We start from the raw sequence: 24,593 nt of genomic DNA on the forward strand, positions 1-24,593 counted from the left end.
CACGAAAAATCCACGATATCCGAAGAAAAGCGAGGGAAATACGTATATACATTCAACGAGCCGGAAAATAATACGGCTAACAAGCTACATAAAAATATCTACATCGTACGATGTTATAAAAAGTCTGGGAAACACCGAGCTATCCCTCCGTGTCTCGATAACCCGGGCATCTCGAGTTCGGGCAAGTTTTCGCGACGTTTTCCCTCGTGAAAACCATCGAAAGAAATTGTTCGCGGCGCGTTCGACTTTCTTCTTCCCTTCCTTCCTTTCTTTCTTTTCTCTTTCTTTTTTTGTTTTATATAACTCTGGCTCCCGCCAGACAACTATGGTCCACCAACGTTCGTCCGCATAACGGAAATAAAGCGCCGAATAAACGTTTCCCGAGCAGATGGACCGAACGTACGGGAAAATCCGATATTAGCATGCCGAGCTGCCCGCCTAGTTCGTGTTTCTTCCCTCTTCTTCCATCACCCTCGCATAACCTCTTTCTTGCTCGAAAGGCTAGCGCCTCGTTTTACGGCCCCTCCTTTTTTCCCGTCTCTCTTATTTCCTTTTCCACTCTCGCTTCTATCGCTTATTTCGACGCACCAAGAACGCCGTTACGCGTTCGAGCATCCATAGAAATTGCCCCTTAACTACCCGCCCACATTACCATATCCTAATCAAGATAACCCAGAGCCTAGTACCGCTACTTTTCCACCTCCGTTTCTCTTTTCTCTCTCTCTCTCTCTCTTTTTCTCCTTTTTAAACGAGGCGTCTCTTTCACCGCTAGATTTTCGACTCTTAAATAGACTCGCGGCGGAAGATGGAAGGCAAAGGGCAGATTTCGTGCGAGGCAGCGTTAAGGTATAGGGATTTAACGGGCCGAGAAGCAATTTGGCTTCTTATGATTACACAACAGTATCATTTCAGTTGGGAAAATAACAGGCTGCGAAAATTTAAGTTGATGGAAGAAAATAAGAAAATATCTGTTGGATTGGAAGCTACGAAACATTAATAATCCAAGCATTATTTCGTTCGTAAATACGAAGCTGCTACTTTCATTCATATTCTTGCAATCAATAATCTATTTACTATTAAAATTAATTCACGATATAAAACTCATAATATCAAAATCAATCGCGCAATCGTGATAATAAATTCGCAATTAACAATTAGACAATGATTCTTCCTTTCGACAACAAGCAGAACAATATCCGAAACGTTTCAACGTGTCGACGTTTCAATTTCAGCTTGATACGTCATTAAATAGATTAGATAGGTCGCGTTATCGCATCTATATACGAGACATCAGGCGTCAAGGGAACAATTACGATATCTGGATACCGATTTCGATTATCTCGCGTTCAGATTCTTCGACGAATTCTTTTGGCGGAGAGAACGCGAATAAAACTTTGGGAATCGTTGTGGAAACTCGGCACAGGCCAGATAATTTCCGCGACGGACAATGAAATATGAATTTGGAATATCAATCCCTGGCGAGCCGCGAATCGATCAGAAGCGCACTTTTCGTCGCCTGCGCGCGCTTATGTATATATGGACGGATTAGGCGGAAATTCTCCAGAGAAATTATTACACCGCGTCAAAACGGCGCGAAGTTGCCACCGTTTCGTGACGACGCTGTCCGCTTGGGAATAGGCGGTGGAAAATATCGGTGTTGCATATCATCCAACTTGCGCATACCGCGGATGAGATCGAAACGAAACGAGCCTCCCTCGAAATTCCAAGTTGGAGAACGAATCTAATTCCGTTCCGTTTGAAACATTTCGTTTCCTCTCCCTTTGGACGAGAGGTACGTGCGAGGATCGGGGGATAACGTGGAAATAATAAGGTTCGATAATGAAAATTGGGAACATCAAATTCGATTGCAACGTGGAATCGCTTGGTTCATTAATGGCGAGAAGAAAGAGAGGGAGGAACTGCTCGTTCGAAGCCGAAACGAGTGGAAAATCAAACACGCCGATAGGAAGGACGCGGTCAATTTGTCAATTTAGCGGTATGTACATTTCGGCAAACTAAACGCACGGCCGTGCGCATATTAATGTCAGATTAACTCGTCGCGTCCGAGTTGGAAATTGCACTCTGCTCCTTTTAACGCCATCGCGTCACACGCGAGCCGAGTCACTAGTTGGATCGAGATGGAAAAATCGGGGCGAGAAAGTCGCATCCCCGCTTGTTCGAGAACGTAAAAACCGACACTTTTAAAAAAACGCACGTACAACTGAGTGTGGAAAACCTCGAATCGCAGTCTCGATCTCTGTCCAAATATCCACCGTAAACGAACGATCACCACCGTAAACGACAATGTTCCTCGATTGTTCCAGACGTTCTGAAACGGGTCTCGAACAAACATCCCCTCCACCCCTCGTATGTATTTCGTATCGTTGATCAGATCGAAATTCGATTTAATCGCCGGCGAACGTAGCGAAGATTATCGGCGCACGATTTATGCCCTTGAAAACGCGGTATTGGATTCCCTGGAACGGTGGTGCAACGGTGCACAGCTCGAGGTCGGCATGCGTCGTCTCGCGCGACGTCGTAGGTATGCAGCTACGGGGAATGGTGTAGGATCGGTGGGAGGAGAGAGGAAGGGTGGTTGGAAGGCACGCGCGTCGGGGTAGTTTACGAGGAGCAAACACGCTCGGCTATTTCGCACGATAGGGTCGAATGGACAGACACGCGCGATTCCCTCTTCGTTCCACCCCCTGTCCGTCTATCTCTGCATCTATCTGCGGCCGCATCCCGACACGCATTATCTGCAGGACGCACTGATAACGCCTGCACCGTTCCCCTCTGCTCGATTAATCCGCCCGTTCCCGAGCAAATCCTCCCCTAAAAACGGATACACACGGAGCGGAAAGCCGTATTCGTATTCGACGACGACGACGACGACGACGAATGCATTTCGTAATTAAACGAGTCGAGCCTGGTCGACCGGTTGCTCGTCCTGCTGTGTATTACCCTGTATGCCACCGATAACCCTCGCTGGTATTTTAATCGTCTTGACAGTGGAGTTACTCGCACGCCCCTCGTATTCCCTCCTGCCACAGCCCGAAAAATATGTTGTCGCGTATGTTGTCTCTCTACCCCGTTTCGCGTCCAACGATGGACTGTGGACGCGATCTCGTTCACCGAGATTGCAATCGTTTATTTATCCTTACTTGATAAATTATCGTTTCTTTTTTTTTTCCAACTTTTTTTTCATCGAATAAAATTCCAAGCGTGGAGGGGAATGCGAACGATTAAGGTGGAAAAAGTGGAAGGCGAATTGAAATAAAACAGACTCTAATCTCGTTGGTGGCGAACTTTTTCTGTAAACCAATCAACCGTAAGAAAAGTAACGATAGCAGCCGAGGTATTTCAATCGTCTTAACCGAAGAAAGCCAAGTTTCCGCTTCAAGGAATGAATTGCACGCGAAGAGTTCCGAATCAAAGTTTCACGGGCTTGAAACGTGCTGCTGCTCCTTCCCCGTTTCTCGCGAGACAATGATACCTAAAAAGCTACCTAAAAAGAATACCCGAACTATACCTCATTGATTTTCTACGAGCACGCCCCGTGCAATAGTGGGGCCATTGTTTATACCGTATCTCGGGCGGGTGATTTCAGGGAAGAATCGCGCATTGTTTTATCCAAAGGCGAAGAGGAGGTCGCAAAGGGGATTTGTCGGTTATTGTCCCTCGAACTAGCGCAAAACTAGTCTTGTTCCATAGCTTGTTCTCAGCCTCCAACTGCTTTCATTGGCGTCTCTAATTTGCAAACGGAACTTTACACCCTGCCGTATCGAATCCGCCGTGTGTCGTCTTATAAATAAATCGTCCCTGTAGATTGAAGTATTTCAAACCCTCGATTTTAGAGATTTTTTTCGAAGAATTTTTATGGAAATCGATGCGTTTCCAAGCTTGCAATAAAATTGCAAATTACAAAAAAAGTTGGAATGGAAGAGGCAATTCTTCTTGGATGCGTATTTTAAAAAATTTTAATAAAATTCCTACAGTTTTGCTATCTCACCAGATGAAAAGGAGAGATCTAAGTCACGAGATCTAAGTCCATTTTTCCATTTTAAATACAAAATTTATCAGAACTTGTGAAATAAAATGGAACAAACTAGTACGAAAGATACACCCTATAAATTTTAAAATATTAAAAGACTCAATCAAAGTCTTCTCTCCGTTGCTCATTTACACGTTAACTAACACAACTCTAAAAAGAATCTTAAAAATAGAAGAATATTTTTGATCGTTGTTTCACAATGTTCTAATTATCCTCCTATCTACGATGGAAAACTAATACGATATAATAAAATGCCAGCTAATGCAACTTGCTTCTTCACTCTTCCCTCTCTCTCTCTCTTTCTCTCTCTCGTATCTTTCCCAGTCGTCGTGTCGTGCCCCATTTACAATCGACCGGTGGTAATAATTAGAACTTTGAAAGGAAAGGCAATCGGGCCACCACTCTCTTCTCGTAACTCGATCCAGCAGATATAGATATATGTATATATATATATATATATATAAAGCCTTCATCACAGGGCGAACGTTTAATTCAGCACAATGGCGGGGACGCTGCTCCGTTGAATTCAACGAGAACGAATCGATGCCGCGTTTCGAATCGGCGGTACTTTGAATTCGAAGAGTTCGGAGGGGGGTACAAAATGATGAGATGATTAATGGAAAAGCCGTCATAAAATTCACCGCCCCCTCCCGCGACCCCCCACAGCGGATGGCCTGATTCACGCGCGCGCGCACGCTTCGTAAAACGAACGCCCGCGGCTTTTACGACCTGCCTCCTTTTTTTTTTTTTTTCTTTTTTTATTTCGTAGGATTTTAATGACGCGCCCTCGAAAAAAAGGGGGACAAGATGGTGAGAGGGGGGAGAGAAAAATCGGGTAATCCTTTTCGCGCTTTTCGAGCGATCCGAAAGAAAAAGAATTGATTCTGTGTCTTTGAAACGAACCGTACACGAATCCCTGATGTACACGAGCGTTCCAACAAGAATGAGAATATCATGAATATATTGAACGTGCCAACATGTTTGTTTGGAGGAATCGAAGGAATAAAAATAAACTTTCGGACGAATCAAAAGTTAGGAAAATCGGTAGAAGAAAACTCGGTTTCTTACGATAATGATTCTTACGATATCATAAGATTTAGACGATTTCGAAATCGTTAGAAGATCGTTAGAAAGAGAATTATTTCCCGGGGGAAACTTTGATTTACTTTTTTACACTACGATAATTACAATACGATTTGTCGAAAATAAAAGAGATTCGCGAGGACATTGTTCTTGGCATTCGCGCCATTCGGTTTCGGCAGGATATACGCGACAAGAGAAATCAAAATATCGAGACATCGTATAGATCCACGCGTCTATCCAAACATTCGTTTCATTCGGGGGAGGGAAGCGTCGATCGTATCGTACGATATCCACGTGGAACCGATTTCTTCCCCGTCTTTAGCTCAAGCGACTAACGTCGCTTTGAGTCTTGACATGTGCCACGATCCCACGACTGAGAAACATTTTGCTTTGGAAAGCTTTGCTTTTTCGTCTTTCGGCAAAGCGAATACGTAAACAGGTCTGGTTGGCGAACGTGTGCACGGCGTTGCGTTCGGGGAAAACTGAAAGGGGGAGGAGGTCGAGGAAGGCAAGAAAATCGCAATTTATGAAAGTGTCTGGTGATCCCAGGTCGCTTCGAGTCGGGGAAATTCGTGGGAAAATGTTCGAAATTACCCAAGATCCTCGTGAGACAGATCCTGAAGCAACGCTTTCAAAGCTTTCACCGATACGATGAATTCAAGGTACACGAAACGTTTCCGTTGTATTATCCGTTCCGGTCGAGGAAAATTCGCCTCGACGGCAAAGGAGCCAGCACCGCCGGTCCGAGCGTGTGTTGGATACCTCGGAGCAACGAGCAAGTAACAAACGTGGCCATTGCGCGCAAATGAGGTGGAAAGAAAAAGGGATGGCGGGCAATCGAGAAGAAAGAAACGAAGAGGAGGAAGGCTCCCGCTTCCGAAATTAATATCAAAAAACCTTGCCCGAGTTCTCGAGAGAGAGATTCTCGTTCGGTTTCATCGGTTTCTCAGCTTTAAACGTGCTCGTTAAATTAAAACGAAATCGGTTAAAACGTGTAAATGAAAATCTGGCGCGCGCCAGAAATTAATTAAATCTGGATTAAAACCATCGCCTAATTATAATTAACGCGATCGATTTCACCGTAAATTATTCTTGAAAATTTCGTATCTCGTACGAAACCGGGAATTATTACGAATTCGTTGCACCTGTTCGTTGCGGCTGTAAACATGCAATTCGTTTATTCATTAAACTTGCAGAAGGTCTTGCGACCACACTTAACCTCTTTTAATTTACACGCGAAACGCGGAGAACAACACGGAGAAAACGAGCCTGGAAATTTCACCACACGAGAGAGAGAGAGAGAGAGAGAGAGAGAGAGAGAGAGAGAGAGAGAGAGAGAGAGAGAGAGAGAGAGAGAGAGAGACGTTCGAAATTTGCGCAAAACGGGAGCGCAGAATGCATTCAGGACAGAAACGCGCTTACTTAGCTGATGCATCGTGATAACATCAGCAAATTCAAATTAACGATGGCACGACGTGATTCGCTTTAGCGCGTTAAGTGTTAAACTAATTGCGTGGAACGGAGCCACTGTCTACACGATGAACACCGAAATTTTGTTTGTTGGGATATGAACGTTGCGGGATGGAGATCCCTTTCTTTCCAGGAAAACGAGGGATGGATCGAATGTGGAACAGTCACGGTTGGAGGGAAAGGAAAATCGATCATCGATTCGCGAAACGTCGATACGTTCGACGTTCTCTAATCTCCATCCGTTGTCTAATTTATAAGCCAACAACGCCAGGCCTATTCGACAACCGTTCCTCCACAACCAATCGTCGCTCATCGAACAAATCGATCTCAGATTATTAGAGGCTACGTGTGAACAATCCAACGACCTAGAATCCCGGTTAATAATGTAGCTGTCGGCGGAGGATGATTAAACGAGATGTTATTCCGTTCGTTCGGATCGTGTTTTACATACCCGAAATTTTCCACGCGAAATTTTCAAACGCAATCGATCGAGTGCAAATATTTTATTTGGCTATTTAGCGACACTGAAGCGGCATTGAAATTCCAACCGGGGAAAACCCGTGACACGTCACTCGTCCCTCACCCCCGACCTCTGTCTTTCCTGGTAATTAGAAGCTTTCATTTGAATCAATTAATCGCGAATAATTGCCCGATTACGTTACAAATATTAATCGAATAATCCATGCATATACACGAAACGAAAAATTATCGGTCGAAATCTAACTAATGATATCTAATCGATGCAACGAAACAACGAGTGTGACTATATCGTATATCGTTCTTAGACGATTTTAAAATTTCCATTCATCATAGGGATCATGTACGAACGGAAGATTGGGGAAAGAGAGAGAGAGAAAAAATCGAGGTTTCGCTTTCCTCTTATACGATACGATATCGATGAAACGTATCGAAATCGCTGGTAATCATTGTCTTTCGAACAATCGACCAACCGGAACGTTCGACGATGAGCCGTGCATACGAATTGTCGAATATGAGAGCCCGCGTCGTCTATTCAGCCCGCTGTCCCGATACGCACAGAATCGTGAAAACCTCGTGAAAAAGCGAAGGAAAAAGAGAGGTCTACGTCTTATTCGAGCGTTGCCCACCAGACCGAATTAAATACCGATAAGATTCGATCCATCACGTATCCATTTTTTGTGCACCTTTTTCGTTCGTTTCAACCGTTCATCCCCGCTCGATTCGTTTAAAATTAACCGTATCTCGAAATGCGAGATTGATACGCGTGTGCATTTCATCGGTCGAATTATCCGACCAAAAGCTATCGCTGTCGATAAATCCGTATTTTTATCCGTTAAAAGCGTAAAGCATCGTTAATTAAGCGGAATACGTACGGAACGAAACGATTTTTTCCATTCGGTTTTTTCCTTCTCCAGATTTCTTCAATAAGATAAATCTATGTATAAACAGCAATGCCGGGTCGAGATGCCGGGACCACGAGGTGTGCCGCGGCTCCGTTTCGCGCTACGCGAAGCAAAGCCAAAACCTCTAAACTACTCCTCCACTCGCCCCAAAAGTAGTAAAAAGTACGAATTTACGTTACGTGGCATCGTAAATACTTACATAACGTGTTTCATAACAAAGCCATGCGACTCGAGGCGAGACCCGGGCACACGTTTTCACGCAGTTGAATTCACCACACTTGATCACCCACCAAAAAAAAAAAAGGCGGAAAAACGAGGATGAACCGACGTGTCTAGGCGTATCTAACGGGTACCAACGGGGACACGGGCAAAAGGTTGCCGAGTAGTAGGAGACGGGTGTTTGACGCGCGCAAAACGGGATCGACGCCGACTCGATGTCCACCGAGACGCGATGGTGTCGCGTCGAGATACTCTCGATCCGTGGCGATCGACGAGAAATCGCGATCGACTGTCCGCGGGAACTCGTTCGTGGAGGAAGGGAATTGTTTTTAAGTCGGGTGAACGTGTCGTTACCCCTTGGCCGTCCGGGGTCGTACTGTGTTTTACCCCGTCGCCCCTTTCTTCGCGGACCCGGCTGCACGAGAACGTGGCGGGCGCAAGCGCCGTTTCCACGCGCCAGCGAAAACCTCGTCGACCCTCCACGGGGGTTGCTCCCGCGGTCAATGTCACCCGACATCCCTGACTCCGGCTCTTGACACCGAGATATAGCCACTTTGGAGCCAGACGCGGCCCGAACCGGCCCATTTTCGTCGATCGATCGAAAATATTGTCGAACGATTCAGCCTCGAGATCCAACGATGGTTACGATGCTTTCTTTTCTTTCGGATAGATGCGATCAGACGTGGAAGCTGTCGTCGTTGTCGTTGACGACGACGATGATTTATTTCAGATACGAAGAACGAACGAGAAATTTTTGAAAATTTAAGAAATTCGGGCGGATCATTACTTTTAGGCAAAAAAAGACTCGAGATCGAATGTGAAATTTATCATCACTAGCGGATGAAATTTGTACGATAAAATGTAATGTACGGTGAAATCTAAGACCGGTATCCAACGTTCTACAAGTGTTCTCGAGTGTACTTGTAGTCCGTCCACGAGTACAATAAGATTCTTCGAGTACTTTGGCGAATCAATAACGTTCCTCCTCCCGATTCCTTTTTTTCCATTTCCAGAGTAGTCGTTTCACGGAAGTTTCCTCTTGCGAGTACAACTTTTAATTCCTTGCGAAACACCTTTCCTCCCCTAACGATCTAATTTCTAAGTTTATCTAAAATTTATCTCCGTTTATTCGCTTGCTCGCCCGATTTAAAAAATCAATCGAATCGTATCCCGATTTCGGTTCAAACAAACATCGAATTTCGTCCGATTCCCCCCCAGTCAATATCGGTCCAAAGACCGATTTCCCTTCGATTCCCACGAGTTATTGAATTATCGAACTCGGGTGAACGAACACGCGAAACGGTTCAAGTCCAAGTATCGAGGATCGGAAGTAAAATACAAAAGCGAGCCGACAAAATGCGCGTCAAAGTGTAACTCGTGTAACGCGTGGATCGGATGAAACTAATCTGGCCTGCTCGTCGTTATTTCAGAATGTTAATTCGCGCATTTAATACCAAAGACTCGAGAAGCTGAAGTAATTAATTCCATCCTCGGAACAGACTATTAGACGTTAATTCACCGGACCGTGACGAACTCAATTTGCGGAACGTTCCTAGCGGAAATGATCCCGGCCGGAGTGAAGTGCTTGCAGTCGATTAACAGGGATCGGCAAAACGCTTGCCGCGTTTCTCATTCGTTTTGTCAACTTTGGCGGCAACAACGAACGCCGTTTATGCATCCAATACACGTGAATTATAACCAGCCGTATCCCAACCAAAACCAGAATCCAATTCTAACCGAAACTATCCTCTATCGATCGATAATAAAATTCGAACAATTCCAACAATTCGAGTATTTTTCCACGAGTTTCGCGACGATCATATATTTTTTCACGCGGCCGGTGAAAATGTTTTTTTTTAATTGCCTTACGTAGCGACACGCAATTTTCCGTTCAAAGAGAGCCAGATATTGGATCGCTCCTTTTCAATAACTTCTCCAACAGATGCTTTCTATTTTTTCTTTTCTCTCTTCCTCTTTTTTTTTTTTTTTTTCCCCTCCTAACCGTGCTAGAGAGTAAGTTGAATTTGTATCGAATAATCACCGACATTCTACGATAACAACGATATATTCCTCGACCCAGATTCCCAGATGAGAAATTCGATTCCACACGCCCTGTTGAAGCTGTCTTCGTATCGGAGACACAGACTCCTATTTTTTCACGATCAATATTTGCAAAAGAGAGCGGACGTGCCACGGCCACCGAAATTACTTCGCGAACGAATATAAACCAACGAATAGCGAGAAAAGACGCGTTGAACGAAAAAAACGTGGAATAGACTTTTTATTCTCTCTCTCTCTCTCTCTCTCTCTCTCTCTCTCTCTCTCTCTCTCTCTCTCTACGTCAACTATTCGTTCGACGTGCTTATATTTCGTACAAATATTGCGATCGCTTGCGCTTGAAAACTGCACGAATCAAGATGATGAGAAAGGCGAAACGAAGGAAGGAGAACGAACAAAAAAAAGAAAAAAATGTGACGCATTGTAATCCGCGACACGACGCGAGGCTGGGAGGAAAAGCTTTCTCCTGATGGAGAGAAACTTTTCTATCGGACAGAGAGCAGTCAACGAGACATCGAAGTCAAAATAATTCCGCGGAAGCGCGGAAAGTTCAGGATTCTCTCTCGTTCAACGAAATCGTTGGAAAAAGGGAAAATACCTCGGAGGAGGAGGGGGAAAAAAAAATTGAAAATATCCCTCTTCCTTTCGCAAAGAACTTCATCGGGTCTTAAAGATACACCCGTCCCTCTTGAAACAATAAATTTTCCGCCTCGGAGGAAAAAGCTGCATCTTTTCGATCACGAGCAGACTTCGACTTTATTCGCCTCTTTTCGCTTCGGATGAGAGGAATCGTGGCATCGTGAAAGATGGATTCGAGAAAAAATTATCAACGCCGCTATCCGTTTTTCTTTTTTTTATTTGTACGATAATAACTCGTAACACAAAAATAATCGTATCTCGAACTTCCCTATATAAAAATTCATCGGAAAAGAGACGGCGATAGACGGGGAGAGAGAGAGAGAGAGAGAGAGAAAAATAAAATAAAACTCGCGATACTCGCGTGGCCGTGCAAGGTCCCCCGAACTTGGTTCTAAATTCTACCCCTCTCTTTTTCCTCTCCTTCCCGACACGGCTTCTGTTTCACGGGTTAACGATAACGCGATTTTTCTCGGATTTCCCCGGATTTTCGTGCGGGAGCGACAGAGATAGGCGGAATGCGGGGCACGAAGAGGAGAAGGCGGCAAGATGCAGAGAGGTAAAGAGGCAGGGGGTGGCGCGTGGAAAGGCGCCAACAACGGGGCGCACGATTTACGAGGTGTCCCCGGGGAACGCACTGATTTCGAATGTTTCCAACGTCTCACCTTTACCTTCCTCTCCCTCTTATAACCGTGCCAATATCGAGAACGTTGCTTCGACTAAGAAATATATATACCCAGGTTATGATACAACCTGGTGCATCTCACCAGGTTGCCAGCATATATCGCGCAAACCAATTCCTTCTTGATTCTCGAATGAGATTGGGAGGAACGGATGCTAAATACGTGCGTTTAGTTTGTACGGATTATTTTTCGATCGACGAAAAAAGAAGGGAAAAGAAAGAGAGAGAGAGAGAGAGAGAGAAGGTAGGGTAGAGAAGTTTAGGGAAATTATCGATCACCGGCCGACCGAAGAGGGAAAACTTTCTCGGCCGATTCAAATCACAAGCAGTGCTCATAAGTCGAGCTCCTTCTCGCCGATAAATTCACGTGGCGCACCTGCTACCGTTCCTGCCACCCTCCTGCGCGCATCCATCCTCGGCCAGAGACGAGGATCGAAGAGGAAACCGGTTACGTGTACCAGTGTAAGACGGGGATTTTTCAATATCATATTCTATGGCTCGTCCCGAGTATAGGAACCGTGATGTTCCTTGAATATGTCCTCGAATAAACCAACGCCCATGAAAACTTTCTATCATCCCATTCTTTCCGTCTTTCTTCTCTCTCTCTCTCTCTCTCTCTTCTCCTCCTTTATTTATTCTCCTCCGTTACATTCCCTCGAATCAATTTATCGATTTAATTTTCAAATGGCGAGACCGACGAAGAAGGATGGGAAAAGCATCGACGATCTGCCGCAAAATTATAGCCGCCTATTAGAATTCTCGATTTGCGGGCTGGATTGAATTTAGAACGGACCACTAGCACCGCCATCGATATCGACAAATGGCTTTCAACCGTGCGGATAAAATGAACGTCAATTTCATACGATTTCCGTGTTTCTCGCGATCCAAGGAAAAGTAAATGGGAAATCCGAACTTTTTCTCTCTCTCTCTCGCTCTCTTTCCCGAGAAACGAAATCCCGAGACAAGAAATCGAACAATTTCGCGCGAAATATATAACAAATGGGAGAAATACTCGTCGATTCTCCACGGGCGATGAATTAATATCGAAATCGAAGAAGCAATCGATGAAAATAAAACTTCTTCTCGAAGATCATCTTTCTCCTTCGAACAACGAACGACAGTGAAATAATACACGGTGTCTTACGACGTACCGAGCTCGTTCTAAAATTCTTCGTACAAGAAAAAAAGTGATAACAAGAGCGCGTTTAATTAAATTCCCCTTTTTATTTCCGGATTAAATCAAAAATCTCGTAATTGAGTCATCATCCTGGTGATTCCACGAAGATCGATCAGAATCTCTACGCAGAGAGGAAAAATTTCTCGAACGAGAAAATATATCGTAAATGAAACACGGTTGGCTGGGAACGAATTTTCCAGATGCGATCTTCAAGATATCGTGCGCGATTCGCAAATCGAATTCTCTCCAAACGTTTCAATAATCCGCGGCGCCGCCGATTCTGCTTTCCAGAAACACCGCAAGACAGATTATGCAAGACCTCTCGTTATGCCAGAATCCTGGTCCCATGTTCGCGCCATTTCCCATTAATCTTGTCCATTGTTCCCTCCGTGCGAAACTCCGCTCGCGTATTATTCCCCCGGCGACACAATCGCGCAAAACTTCCGGGAACGGAACGCGAGATCCGAGAACGGGAGCGGAAAAATCGGGAAGGAATACTTTCGACAACTTCGCTCTTTCCACCGACGAAATCGTATTTCGAAAGTGCGCCGAATTCAAGCGATACCTTACCCCAACTCGATTCTCTCCGGAGTGAAACCCGAAGGAAGATCGAGAGGATGGAAGGAAATTCGAGTTCAACAATTTCTTTTCGCGAATAGATTACTTGAACGAGAATCGGATAATTACACATTACACGGTAATTCGAGTCGATCTCCGCAACAAGAAACAGGAATTCTAATCCGTTGAATCCGTTCGATGGCGCGGTCTCGTGCAAAGACGATCGCGTGCAAGTCGAATCAAAGTTTCCCTCTTCGAGAAATATCCTTTTCCATCCCTTTCCGAGGAAAGTTCTCCTCCAGACGGACGTAAGAGCGTCGCGATTTAATTAACGCGCAGCGGGGTTTGAATATGAAACTATGCGGCCAGATCGAGAGGAAATAAATTTCGAGAGGGTGGATTAAACGAGTGCGAGGAGCGTAAACGTATCCCCCGATATGATCACGAAACGCGGGAGGGGGAGCTTATGACGGAACAATGTGATTAATTCGATGCTCGCGATGCTCGGACACGAAACGAGGCGGGCCGTATCGTCACGTTATATCGACATTATCATCATCCCCCTCTCCGAAATAACCTATAAAGATTGTTACGAACGACCGTCTAACGAGAGTTTAAAGAGAACCTAAGTTCTAAGTCCGAGGTTATTAACGTTGCCACGTTATTAAATTTCCGCGACAATTTAATGATCACCGCTTCTCCACTTTCTTCTCTACTTCCACTCGAAGGGGTCGAAAAGGATCGAGGTAAGACAAGGGTAAGATACACCTTTTCAACACCGCTATGAAAAAGTCATCATCCGCGTAACGACGTCGATTATCACATCGTGAAGCAGGGAGACGCGCATACTCGCGCACAAGCTCTGTCCATTAAGAACAAAACGTCCCCCCATAGATCGAGAATTTTTACGTTGAAGTTTACTGCCACCGAAACTTTTTTCAACGATCATCCAGTCACCGTTACAACGCGAGGATTCTCGCCTTTTTTTCGCGGAGAATTCGATGGGAAGATCGCATGTATCCGACAAGGTTCAATTATCTCTCGCTCCGTTTCAAAAAAAAAGGATAAAAGAAACGATCCAAAGTGATTTCTTGGCAGGGGAATTCCTTTCGAGTGTACGTAAAGGAATATTACGGGGGAAGAGAAATCCAACGAGCGGGTAATAAAACGGAGCCTTACATACCGCGAATTATTCCGCGTCGAAAACGAAACTCTCGAGTAAAGTTGAGCAAGAACCTGCGCAAATTCTAATGTCAACGAAGTAACGACGCATCGAGTTCGGGATATTCGTGTTGCATTTCTCTCCTCCTCCTCCTTCCCCTCACCCCTACGCGCGGTGAAAACAGTAATCAAACTTTGGGTTCGTGAAGGCAAAACCACCCCCATCGAGATCAACGCGCGTGTTTAAGGGGGGTTCTTCCCTTCCCAACTTGTACTTTCTCCTTCCACGGCTCGAATATCCGTACGTGGGACTGCAACTACTTCGTCAGTATCTGTACGGTAATTTGCTCCAACATACGCGATAACATCGCCGAGTCGATGTCCAGCTCGCGGTTCAAATTACACCCGGGGTAAAATTTCCCCCCGCGGTATACGTGTATGAGAAAGCGCCGTAATACCGTTGATTCGTCGTTAAGAAATTCGTAGACGATATCCTACCGTCTAGATACAGCGTAGTGAGAACAATATACCCGGCTTAATACCACCGTTACGCGAAATCCAACGAGTTGGGTAAAGAGAAATCAAAATGATTTCGCTATGAGAAAATTATTTTTCGTGTTCATTCCCTCTGTTGAAATTTAACGTAATCGTCTTTTTATCCCTCCTTGGTTGAAACGTTTTATTCGAAGATAATTTTGAAACGATTCTTAAGATTATTAATATGATTTTAAGGAAACTTTAAACGAGTCGATGCGTAGAGAAGAAACATTAATCGCGTTAAAGTGCGATTGAGAAATTTAGAAATTATCCTAACCTGATATTTAATACCAGAGAAACGATAATTTCATTTATATAAAAAAATAGATCGAACCATCATTCGTCAGTGCCGATGCACGAAGAATATTTGTTAAATTTACCAAAAAGCGTTAACAAAAGGATACCGATTGATTAATGCAAGTCTACCTAATAGATTTTTTCAATTAGAATAAATTATATCCCCCGGCGATCCTCCGTGGGATATTCCACCCTCCTATCCTATGGTTAAAGATAACACTCGGAACTCTCGGACCGTTCCAGTCTATGGAAGACAAATATATCCCCTGGACACGTAGGATAAGTTACAATTGATCACGGATAGGGCGGCATGATGCATCGGTCTGTTTGCGGAAAACGAGGGAAAACAGAACGAAAATCCAAGTTTCGCGAAGGTGAAGCCGGCCGAAGGGCTGGCCTCGGCCCTTACGGGGTTGGGCTGACATTAGTAAGCTGGCTGCTTCCTATAGCATGACCACTAACTGCTACCCGCTCTTAATGGACCGTTTTACCCCGACCAACCCAACGACCCACCACCGTCAGATTACAAGCCTGACCGCCGCGGCTACACTCGCTTAAACCACCCCTAACTCCGTCCGTCGCCCTTTTCCCGCCCTCTTGATCCTGGAACAGCCTGATTGTCGGTACAGTAATGAACACGGCTTAGACGAGGACGAAACCGGAGACCTGAACCTCCTTCCTTCTTCTCCCTCCGATAGACCCGCTAATTGTTACGGATCCATCACCATGCGAATTCTCGCGCCACTAATGCCTCGTCCCGAGAACGTTTTGCTCGTAACGCCGGGAACAATCTTCGTTCGAAACAGAAGTATTCTGACGGATTCTCGATTCTTTGATTCGAGACTTTCGATCCCGAAATTTGAAAGGAAGATATAGCAGAAGAAGCATAGAAGGCGTTTCCTTCAAGGAACAAAAGAGGAACGTTGACGTTAAATTGTGTCAAAATTTTATATAGTTGAGTTGGATCATACGAAGAGCGGATAATGCTGGATTAAAATTAAAATCGTGAGGTAAGGTCGACGAACGAGGGTGGGTTTTTTTTTTTCGATCGAGCCGTGTATTCGACGTTGGAAGGAAATCAAAAAAAAAAAAAAAAAAAAAAAAAAGAAAAGAAAAAGAAAAATAAAAGAATCGCGAAACTGTTACTCCTAACCTTACGATATTATCGTTACAGGGTAACGAATTCGCGTGGGGGGAGGGGAAGGGGTGGAGTGAAATATACCGTGCATTTGCTCGTAATTCCATGCACGAAGTCGGAATCATTGTCCACGGCAAACAGAACGATAAACGCATTTAAAATCGTGGAAGCGTTATTATCATTGAAATTACGTTAATGAGGGATGGTCCCAGGTTCATTGTTTATGAAGCACCTGACGATTCGCTAATGAATTGCAAGAATACGGGAGGGTGAAAGAATAGCCGAGAATGGGGGGGGAGGGGGAGGTATGAATGTGACGAGTAAGCGTCAGTAACTCTATAGATTCGCACCAACACTCTTCGCCTCGCCGCGAGAGAGGTTAAAAAAATAAAAGGAAACAAGTAAGAAGATTATAATCGAAGAATTGAAATAAGAGGGGGGGGAAAAGGAGGCAAAATTCGAGCCTAATCTTGGTAACGATCTTTCTTTAATCGGTTGTAGGCGAATGTCGTAGACAAGAATTTATATATCGTGCACACGGATATTTTACATCCTAAAAATTTAAAAGTTTCAGTCAATGAAGGAAAACGCAGAGATAACGATCCTTCCATACTGTTGGCTGACCGTTTGCAGAACGTTCTTCAACCGTTATCCGAATCCGTATTCCCTTCACGTTTTATCAGAGGACACGGTGCATCGAGAAATCAAAGATGGCAAATTTTTGAGCACGAGAATATTCTGTAAAACCGCCTCTCTGCCGAATTTGTTCAAGAAATTCGTGAAGAAACCCCAGGTTACTACTACTACTACTACCACTACTTACTACTACTCTCTTTAGATTTCTATCCGTATCTCTTTCTTGTTTTCGAGAACGTAACGAATCACTCGATCGCTGGTTAAAGAAGAACCCTTTTTCAATTTGGCGACAAATTAACAGGTACTGATACTCGAGGAGGTTATCATCGACCTGTACACGAAACGTTTGATCTCATTAACGAGAAACCTCGAGCACAAGAAGCTGTTGGTCGCCTCGGAAACGACAGAGTACGTACCCAGCTACTACGACCCAAATAAAACTGTAATGACACGGCGCACGACCATTCAATCACCCCTGAAAGGTCTTACGGGTCGAACGATCGAGAAAATTTGTCAAATCACTTCGATCAGAAACTCCAAGAAAGCGATACAGGTAAAAAAATTAATTGTTATACACGAGTCGAAGTAAAAATTTAGACGATGATCGTCTATTCATATCGATGTTATTTCAGGGATTCCTGTACGTTCTTGCCCAGGACAATGAAAGAGCCAAACGACGACAGAATATCACATTCGGTTAACTTCATAATATGGCTTTACGTTGTTTACGCTTTGTTACATCTGTTGGTCTTTTTGTTTGATTATTTTTTATGGAAAGTTAAATTTCAAGTTTATTCTATTCTAACGTGTTAATATATACGCATACGTACATAATATATATATATATATGTGAGTTTTATAAGTTCTATCTATATGTACTTTTTGTAAAGTGATTAATATTTTTATACAAAGAGAAGAAATTTGTAAAATATATTAACGATAAAAAAATTTCAAAAAAACGAGTTTGTTACGCGTGCACTTTTTTCGAATATCTCGTTCAATCGAGCGAATAGAATCGAATATATCCAACAGGGGACGGGGGAATATAAGAGGAATATAAGAGGAATGCAAAGTTCTATCCAGACGAATGTATCTCGATCGATTGACGCCCGGAAGAGATCTACGCGGTTCATCTCTCGACCTAGACAAGAAATATATTTGCATTTCTACCTTCGATCGAATCATCCTTCTTTCAACAATGAGAATGGATGCGAATCACGATAATGGAATCAAAATAATGCGCGTGAAACGTAAATACAATGAAGGAAGGGGAGGGGGAGGAGCGCGGATCGCAAAATATCTCGTGAAAAAGTCGCGTCAAACTCGCGGCAAGCGTGGAAATTAATGAAGTAAATCGATATCGAAAAATACGATCCGGACGAAAGTTTAAATAACAATTTTCCATTACTCTTTAATACAAAATCTCATTCCCGGTAATGCGCGGTCACCATCGTGTTACATATTTCAGCGTCGAACGCAACCCCAAAAAACCATTATTTCGCTCATCCGTCCACCCCTCGTCATTCGTTCTCTACAACCTATGTACGGCGGTGGGGTTATATAGACCACCGCTGTCCTATATTACGCGCCACCCACACACCTATCCTGCGAGCATTCATGCGTAGCAGTAACGTATGGCACGACGAAACCGCCCCATCACCACTGCAACCTTTCTCGCACTACAATAAAATTTCATGGCTAACCTGCCTCTTATTAGATCCCCCAAAAAGATGCCCTTCGTCTTACTCGCCTTCGTAAATCCCTGGCAACTCCCTTCGTCTTTTTCACTTCCTCGGAATTTGCGTCGCTTGATATTGATTGAAATCGAATCAAGTCTACGAACTAAAGTCTCTGAATTTTTGCGAAATTTTTCCTTTTACTTTCTTTTTTTTTTTTCTACGATCTTTTTACTACGTAGATAAATAAAAAAAATTCGTAGAATAAAAGAGAAGAAATAACAGGAACAAACCATCCTCTAATTACTCCTATTTATTCCTCCAAAAGGATCTATAAATTATCCGGATATTCCACGATATTTAACGATACTCACTACTTTTTCCTCCTCGCCTCCTGTCCAAAGAGACACTCTGGCGAATTTGCACGGAAACGGACAATCCGTGGAACAATCGTACAGGACAAAGAACGGCTGTAATTGGGTGCAAGTCGAGAAGCGATTTTCACTTCGAGATTCATTATTCGGTGAAGAGTTTAAAAAGGAATTATCGTTGGGAGGGGGCATTTATGATGAAAGGGGCTGAATGCGCGCTTTGATAGGCGAAATTCGAAATTCGGGGCAAGATAAATACGCGGGTTCTCCTGCCAAGAGGATTTTGTTCGATAGGAAAGCAGCGGTGAGAAATAATAGAGGGTCAGCTGCGCGGGGCGGATGTCATTACCAGTCGCCGCATAAAAAGCTGTCTCTCGTACAACAGACTATTTGCAATTAGCACAGTACAATCCCTGTGTCGGCAAAGCAACGTAACATCCAATATTTCTCGTCCCCGCGCGTATCCCTGCGTATTCGGAAATTCTTTTTTTTTTTTTTTTTTTCCGCCCGTTGACATCACAAACACACCGCGTAAAACACAAATACTATCCCTCGAATTGATCTATCGTGTGTATAAATAATAAAGTGAAAAATTCGTTGAAAAATAATTTACCTATGATTTTTTTTTTTTATATTCGTACTGAAAAACGAAACATTTAATTCCTAATTCTTTGAGAAATATAATCAACGATTTGTCACTGTTTAAACATGATAAGATAAATAATGTAATAAAAATGTCGAAGGGAAAAAAAAAAAGAAGAAAGAAAATAAATGACTAAACATCTCTCTTAGCATTGATGATGAATGCTAAAAAGCACTCCAGGACGAAAGTTTCATGCGTTTCCTTTTTTTTTTTTTTTTTCACCCTTTCAATCCATGTTGCTACGCTAGGCAAAAAACGTGACCACAGGAACATGAAAGTCTTAATGAGCTCTCTCGCTAACGAGAAACGAGTTTGTTCAGGTGAACATCCGTTTCTCGGCATATACATGCTAGGCTCGTTGAAAGCTGCTTTCCTAGGATTGGCGTAATTCACCGTTAACGTGATCATGGCTCACAATATATTCTACTAATCGCGTCAGCTCGAATCAACCTGCAATCCGCTTTCCCATTGAAACATCGAAATATATTGCACAAAAGTTACCGAGACTCCATCCGCTAATCAGCTTTTTCATTGCGTGCTAATAAACTAACGAACTAAACGGAATATTCATACTCCAACGATGAATTTCGATAAATTTCTGTGATTCTTTCATTATATATTAACGAAAATATATGCGCTTTATTTTTAAATATCATAATTCTAATAGTAAAAATTTGAAAAGAATCTAATCTAATTACAATACAGGAAAGAGAAATAATTAAAATTTAAAAGCTATTCATTTAAACGATCCGTTTATTTTACTTTATTTTCTATCAAAGATTTTAAAAAATTATTAATAGAAGAAAATACACATAATGCAATAATGCTAATGAATTGAATCAAAGAATCGGTCGATTAATTTTATATATTTAATCGCGACGAGGAAGCATTCTCTGGAAATGATACGAGAAAAATAACATCGGTTAACTACGCATCCCGTTTCCTTAGGGACATAAAAAAAAAGACCTAAATTTTTTTTCTCCAATCGATCGGACACAAAGAAATCCCATTGATCCTCTCAACCATAATAATTTCGAGCGATATTCTTAATATTCGAAAAGATAAAAAAAACGTAGAAAATGATTGAACTGGAGAAATAAAATAAAAAAAAGGGAATAATACGTATTATTCCGGAAGATGGATCAAAGGTTAAGCGTTAATCCGTTTCTGGACCTTTCAAATTTCCGTCAAACGAGTCTGATTTCATCTTGATGTAACACCGAACTGGAAGACAATGAAGGACGCTAATGTAGGAAACGGAGGAACAAGGAAGACAGAGAATAACGAAGCCTTAGCTATCTTCAGTCTGCTGGTCTTCTACCGCGACTACATTAGGCGGCTTATCCGCTCATTATGCGACCCGACGATCGCGCTTATACTACGAAACCCTCGACCTTTCCGTTAAGCTCTTCGGTTTTGGATCAACACGCTCACGTTCTTCCTTCCTGAACCAACCGCGATTAACCCAACACGATTCCAAATCGTATGGCCTGTTACAAAATTTTAATTCAACGTCGATTACCAAGCTTAAATCGAAATTGAGCCTTTTAATAACGGTGATTCCACCGCGCGTTAAATCGAAGTTTTTACGATCACCGATTTTACTCGTAAAAAGGAAAATCTATTGTATATAGATATAGAGTTAGAGAGCGGTTAAGATCGTATCGATTTGTAGCGTCGATTCGATTTCTATCAAAAGATTCGGACGAGAATGTCGTTAGAATGAATTCTAATTAAAGACAGGACGGATCGGGAGAATTTATCGCCGTCGACGATTCTGAATGCATAGATCGATCGTGGAACGAAAGTAAAAGAAAAACCCCGCTACTCGGTGAAAAGACTGCACTTAACGTGGCGGATATATATCGTTTCACGAGATAGAGTGGAAGTGATATGTGGCTACGATTACCGGACCGACTAAACGTACTATTTATTGTTCAGTTACCAGATTCTTTGGAAAATTTCAATCGCAAAGAACATATATTTAAGAGGAATTATATAGTATAGCTTTTATTTTTACTAAATTTTTAAACAACGGATATTTATGTATGACTATACTATTAATTGTTGAATAATTTTATTACATAAAAAAAAGAGATTATCCTATCAAGATGCACCAAGATGCATAATTTTTAATTTCCTTTGTATTTAATATTTTTATAATTTCAAATTAAAATTTGTGAAAATTTTCTGCTTAATATTTATATTAAAATTCTTTTTGAAATATAAATATTTTTAAACATTTAAAAATTAACAGATGACATGATTTTAAATAAATAAATTATTAAAAATCTGATGAAAAATACATATATTTGTCAAAATAAAAAAAAATTAAAAAGAAAAAAATATTATAAAAATTTTTATATATGTATTTGTCAATAAAAAATATTTTAATTAATAATAATTGTTGAAAGTTAACATATTTTGTAATATAAAATACGATTTTATTATTAGCGACAAATATGCCATCTTATGGTTATTGATCGAATTACGAACGAACGAAAAATTCAAATTGAACTTTTCCCGCGCAATAGATGTAAAAACGAAATGCGCAATATGCGCAGAATGACAAAATTAATATGAATATTAGTTAATATTAGTTAATAATAATTATTAGAAACTTTCTACTTATTGTATAAAACTATAAAAACGTTATATTTCTGCTATTATTTCTTAATTCTGATTTATATAAGGAAAGAAAAACTCACCGATCCCCGATGACGCCGTTCCAATAGCAATTGCTGTTTTAACATCATAACTTGATAATTCTCCGTTGTTTTTCACAAATTGCCAATCTTCTCGTAATTTTTTTAGCTTTTCCTATTAAAAATACACAAAACTGAACACAAAATTGATCACAAAACTCAAAATAAAAGTCACGAACAATCATCCACTCGTCACACACGCCAGTTCGAATAAAACTGACTTACATTAATCAGAGCGCCACCTTTTAAAATTAATTTTTCCTATATAACTAAAGACGTAAATATAGTAACATTTTCTTTTTATAATTGGTATTTTATAATAACTAGAATATTCAAATATTTAAATCAAATATTTAATGAATTTATTATATTTTATTTTCTCTAAAAAAAATTCTATTTTTTATTTAAAATTAAAATTAAAATTAATTAATAAATAAAAATTAATTAAAATGTATTAAATTCATTATATTAAATTCTATTTAAATTGTATTATATTTCATTTTTTCTAAAGAAAATTCTATTTTTTATTATTTAAATTATATTAAATTCTATTTAAATTATATTAAAATTATATTTAAATTAAAAATTTTGTGTTATTTTTTACTTACTTGTAATTCTACGGAAATAGGTTGTTTTGCAGATTCGCATTCTTTCTCTAAATTAGTATAATTTTCTAATACATCCTTTACTTCCATTTCTCGATCTTCAACTTTGGTCTACAATATAAATTATTATATATTTTTTTCTTATAATAAATACATACATATTTTTATATTTACCATAATATTGTTAATAATTTCGACTCGTTCTTGTTGAGGTAATTCTCGGGATATATTTATTCTCGCTCTAGTTTCCATGACCCAAGCCATAACAGTATCCAATGTACAAATATATTTTTTAAGAGATACAAGTTTATTCTCAACATAATCACGGTGATTAGAAAGGCTTATATTAGCCTAAAAAATTAATTAGAATAATTTAAATTATAATTATTTATAAACAATAATATATGATTTATTATAAATAAATTTAATGTGATACCTTATCCATATCTGAAATTAATTTATTACATTCATCTTCTCCCAAAGGAATATTATTTTGATTTATTATTAAATTCTGTAATGATCTTTTGCGAGAAGAAAGTTCTTCTTGTCTAGCCTAAAAATAAAAATTATTTTATATTATATTACATAGAGTTCTAAAAAATTTATTAATTTATGTAAAAAATATAAATTTATGTTATATAAATTAACATTTATATCTAATACTAAAAGAAATAGAAAATAAGAGTTGCTATTTATGTCTTGGCACACTTTAGTTTATGCAGTCATGACATGAAATGTATTATTAGATTCAGTTTCAGTTTATTTGATAAACTTGATTGTAACAGTCAAGTTAAACATTATTGAATTATATATTTTACTAAAAATGTTATCAACTAATAATTCAACTTATATTTAGAACTATATAATGTAAGTGATGTGAAACATATTCAGTAAAGTTCTAAATCAATTATAAATCAGTAAACATATCAAAATTATATTAAATAAATAATATGATTTTAATAAATTTTAATTATACTATGATCTTTTAAAATTTTAAATTATTTTATAAATAATAAATTTACCTTAATTAATGACAATCTTATTGACAAAGAAGTCTCATCTGAAGGATTTGCTACTGATACCAATAAAGAATTGATTTGCTCTAATATATTATGAGCACTTTCTAAAATTCTGCCTTCATTGTTCACTTTCTTTTCCATAGCAAAATTCCTTTAAAAATCGCATAATTATTAAATTAATGCGTCAATTTAAAAAGCATTTATACAAATAATTATTAATAATTAAATTATTAAAAAAAATTCAAATATTAAAATATATAAAAAAAATCAATATATATAAAAGATTTAATTGTTATATATAATTTAAATATAATTTAATCCGTACTTCTTTATTATACGAGGTTATTCTGAGTTGATTACTACAGCACTAAAGACAAATCACAACTGAAATAACTCAGTAGCAGAAAAAGCTTAGCTTTCTATGCTACATATCAGTTAAACAATAAATTATTATTTCATTTATTAATATATAAAATTCATGAAAAATAT

The 24,593-nt window shown here is 40.5% G+C and overlaps 2 protein-coding genes across 12 annotated transcripts in view; one reads left to right on the top strand and one right to left on the bottom strand.

Annotated features, from left to right (window-relative positions):
- The window catches only part of LOC100868461 (dystrophin), a 410,667-nt gene that overhangs the window by 361,643 nt on the left and 24,431 nt on the right, over positions 1-24,593 (bottom strand). For all 8 annotated transcript variants that reach the window (XM_086912122.1, XM_086912124.1, XM_086912121.1 and 5 more), the window contains 5 exons: positions 24,108-24,255; positions 23,522-23,638; positions 23,260-23,436; positions 23,089-23,196; positions 22,484-22,595 (listed from right to left, as the gene is read on the bottom strand). In XM_086912122.1, the coding sequence (XP_086768248.1) occupies positions 22,484-22,595; positions 23,089-23,196; positions 23,260-23,436; positions 23,522-23,638; positions 24,108-24,255 (662 nt within the window). The remainder of the gene's footprint in view (positions 1-22,483; positions 22,596-23,088; positions 23,197-23,259; positions 23,437-23,521; positions 23,639-24,107; positions 24,256-24,593) is intronic.
- Positions 15,939-17,904, top strand: LOC147657036 (protein preli-like). Of its 4 annotated transcripts, none has more exons than XM_086912156.1 (4): positions 15,939-16,922; positions 17,018-17,242; positions 17,387-17,638; positions 17,718-17,904. In XM_086912156.1, the coding sequence occupies exons 2-4, from the start codon at positions 17,027-17,029 to the stop codon at positions 17,784-17,786; spliced, it is 537 nt and encodes a 178-aa protein (XP_086768282.1). In that variant the 5' UTR covers positions 15,939-16,922; positions 17,018-17,026; the 3' UTR covers positions 17,787-17,904. The 4 variants fall into 4 exon arrangements, with proteins under 4 accessions (XP_086768282.1, XP_086768281.1, XP_086768283.1 ...); XM_086912155.1 differs by having other exon boundaries at positions 16,153-16,321; XM_086912157.1 differs by having other exon boundaries at positions 16,301-16,850.

The sequence above is a fragment of the Apis florea genome, unplaced genomic scaffold (genome assembly GCF_048593485.1).
Source record: "Apis florea isolate Af1SG1 unplaced genomic scaffold, ASM4859348v1 contig_3367_pilon, whole genome shotgun sequence".
NCBI lineage: Eukaryota > Metazoa > Arthropoda > Insecta > Hymenoptera > Apidae > Apis > Apis florea.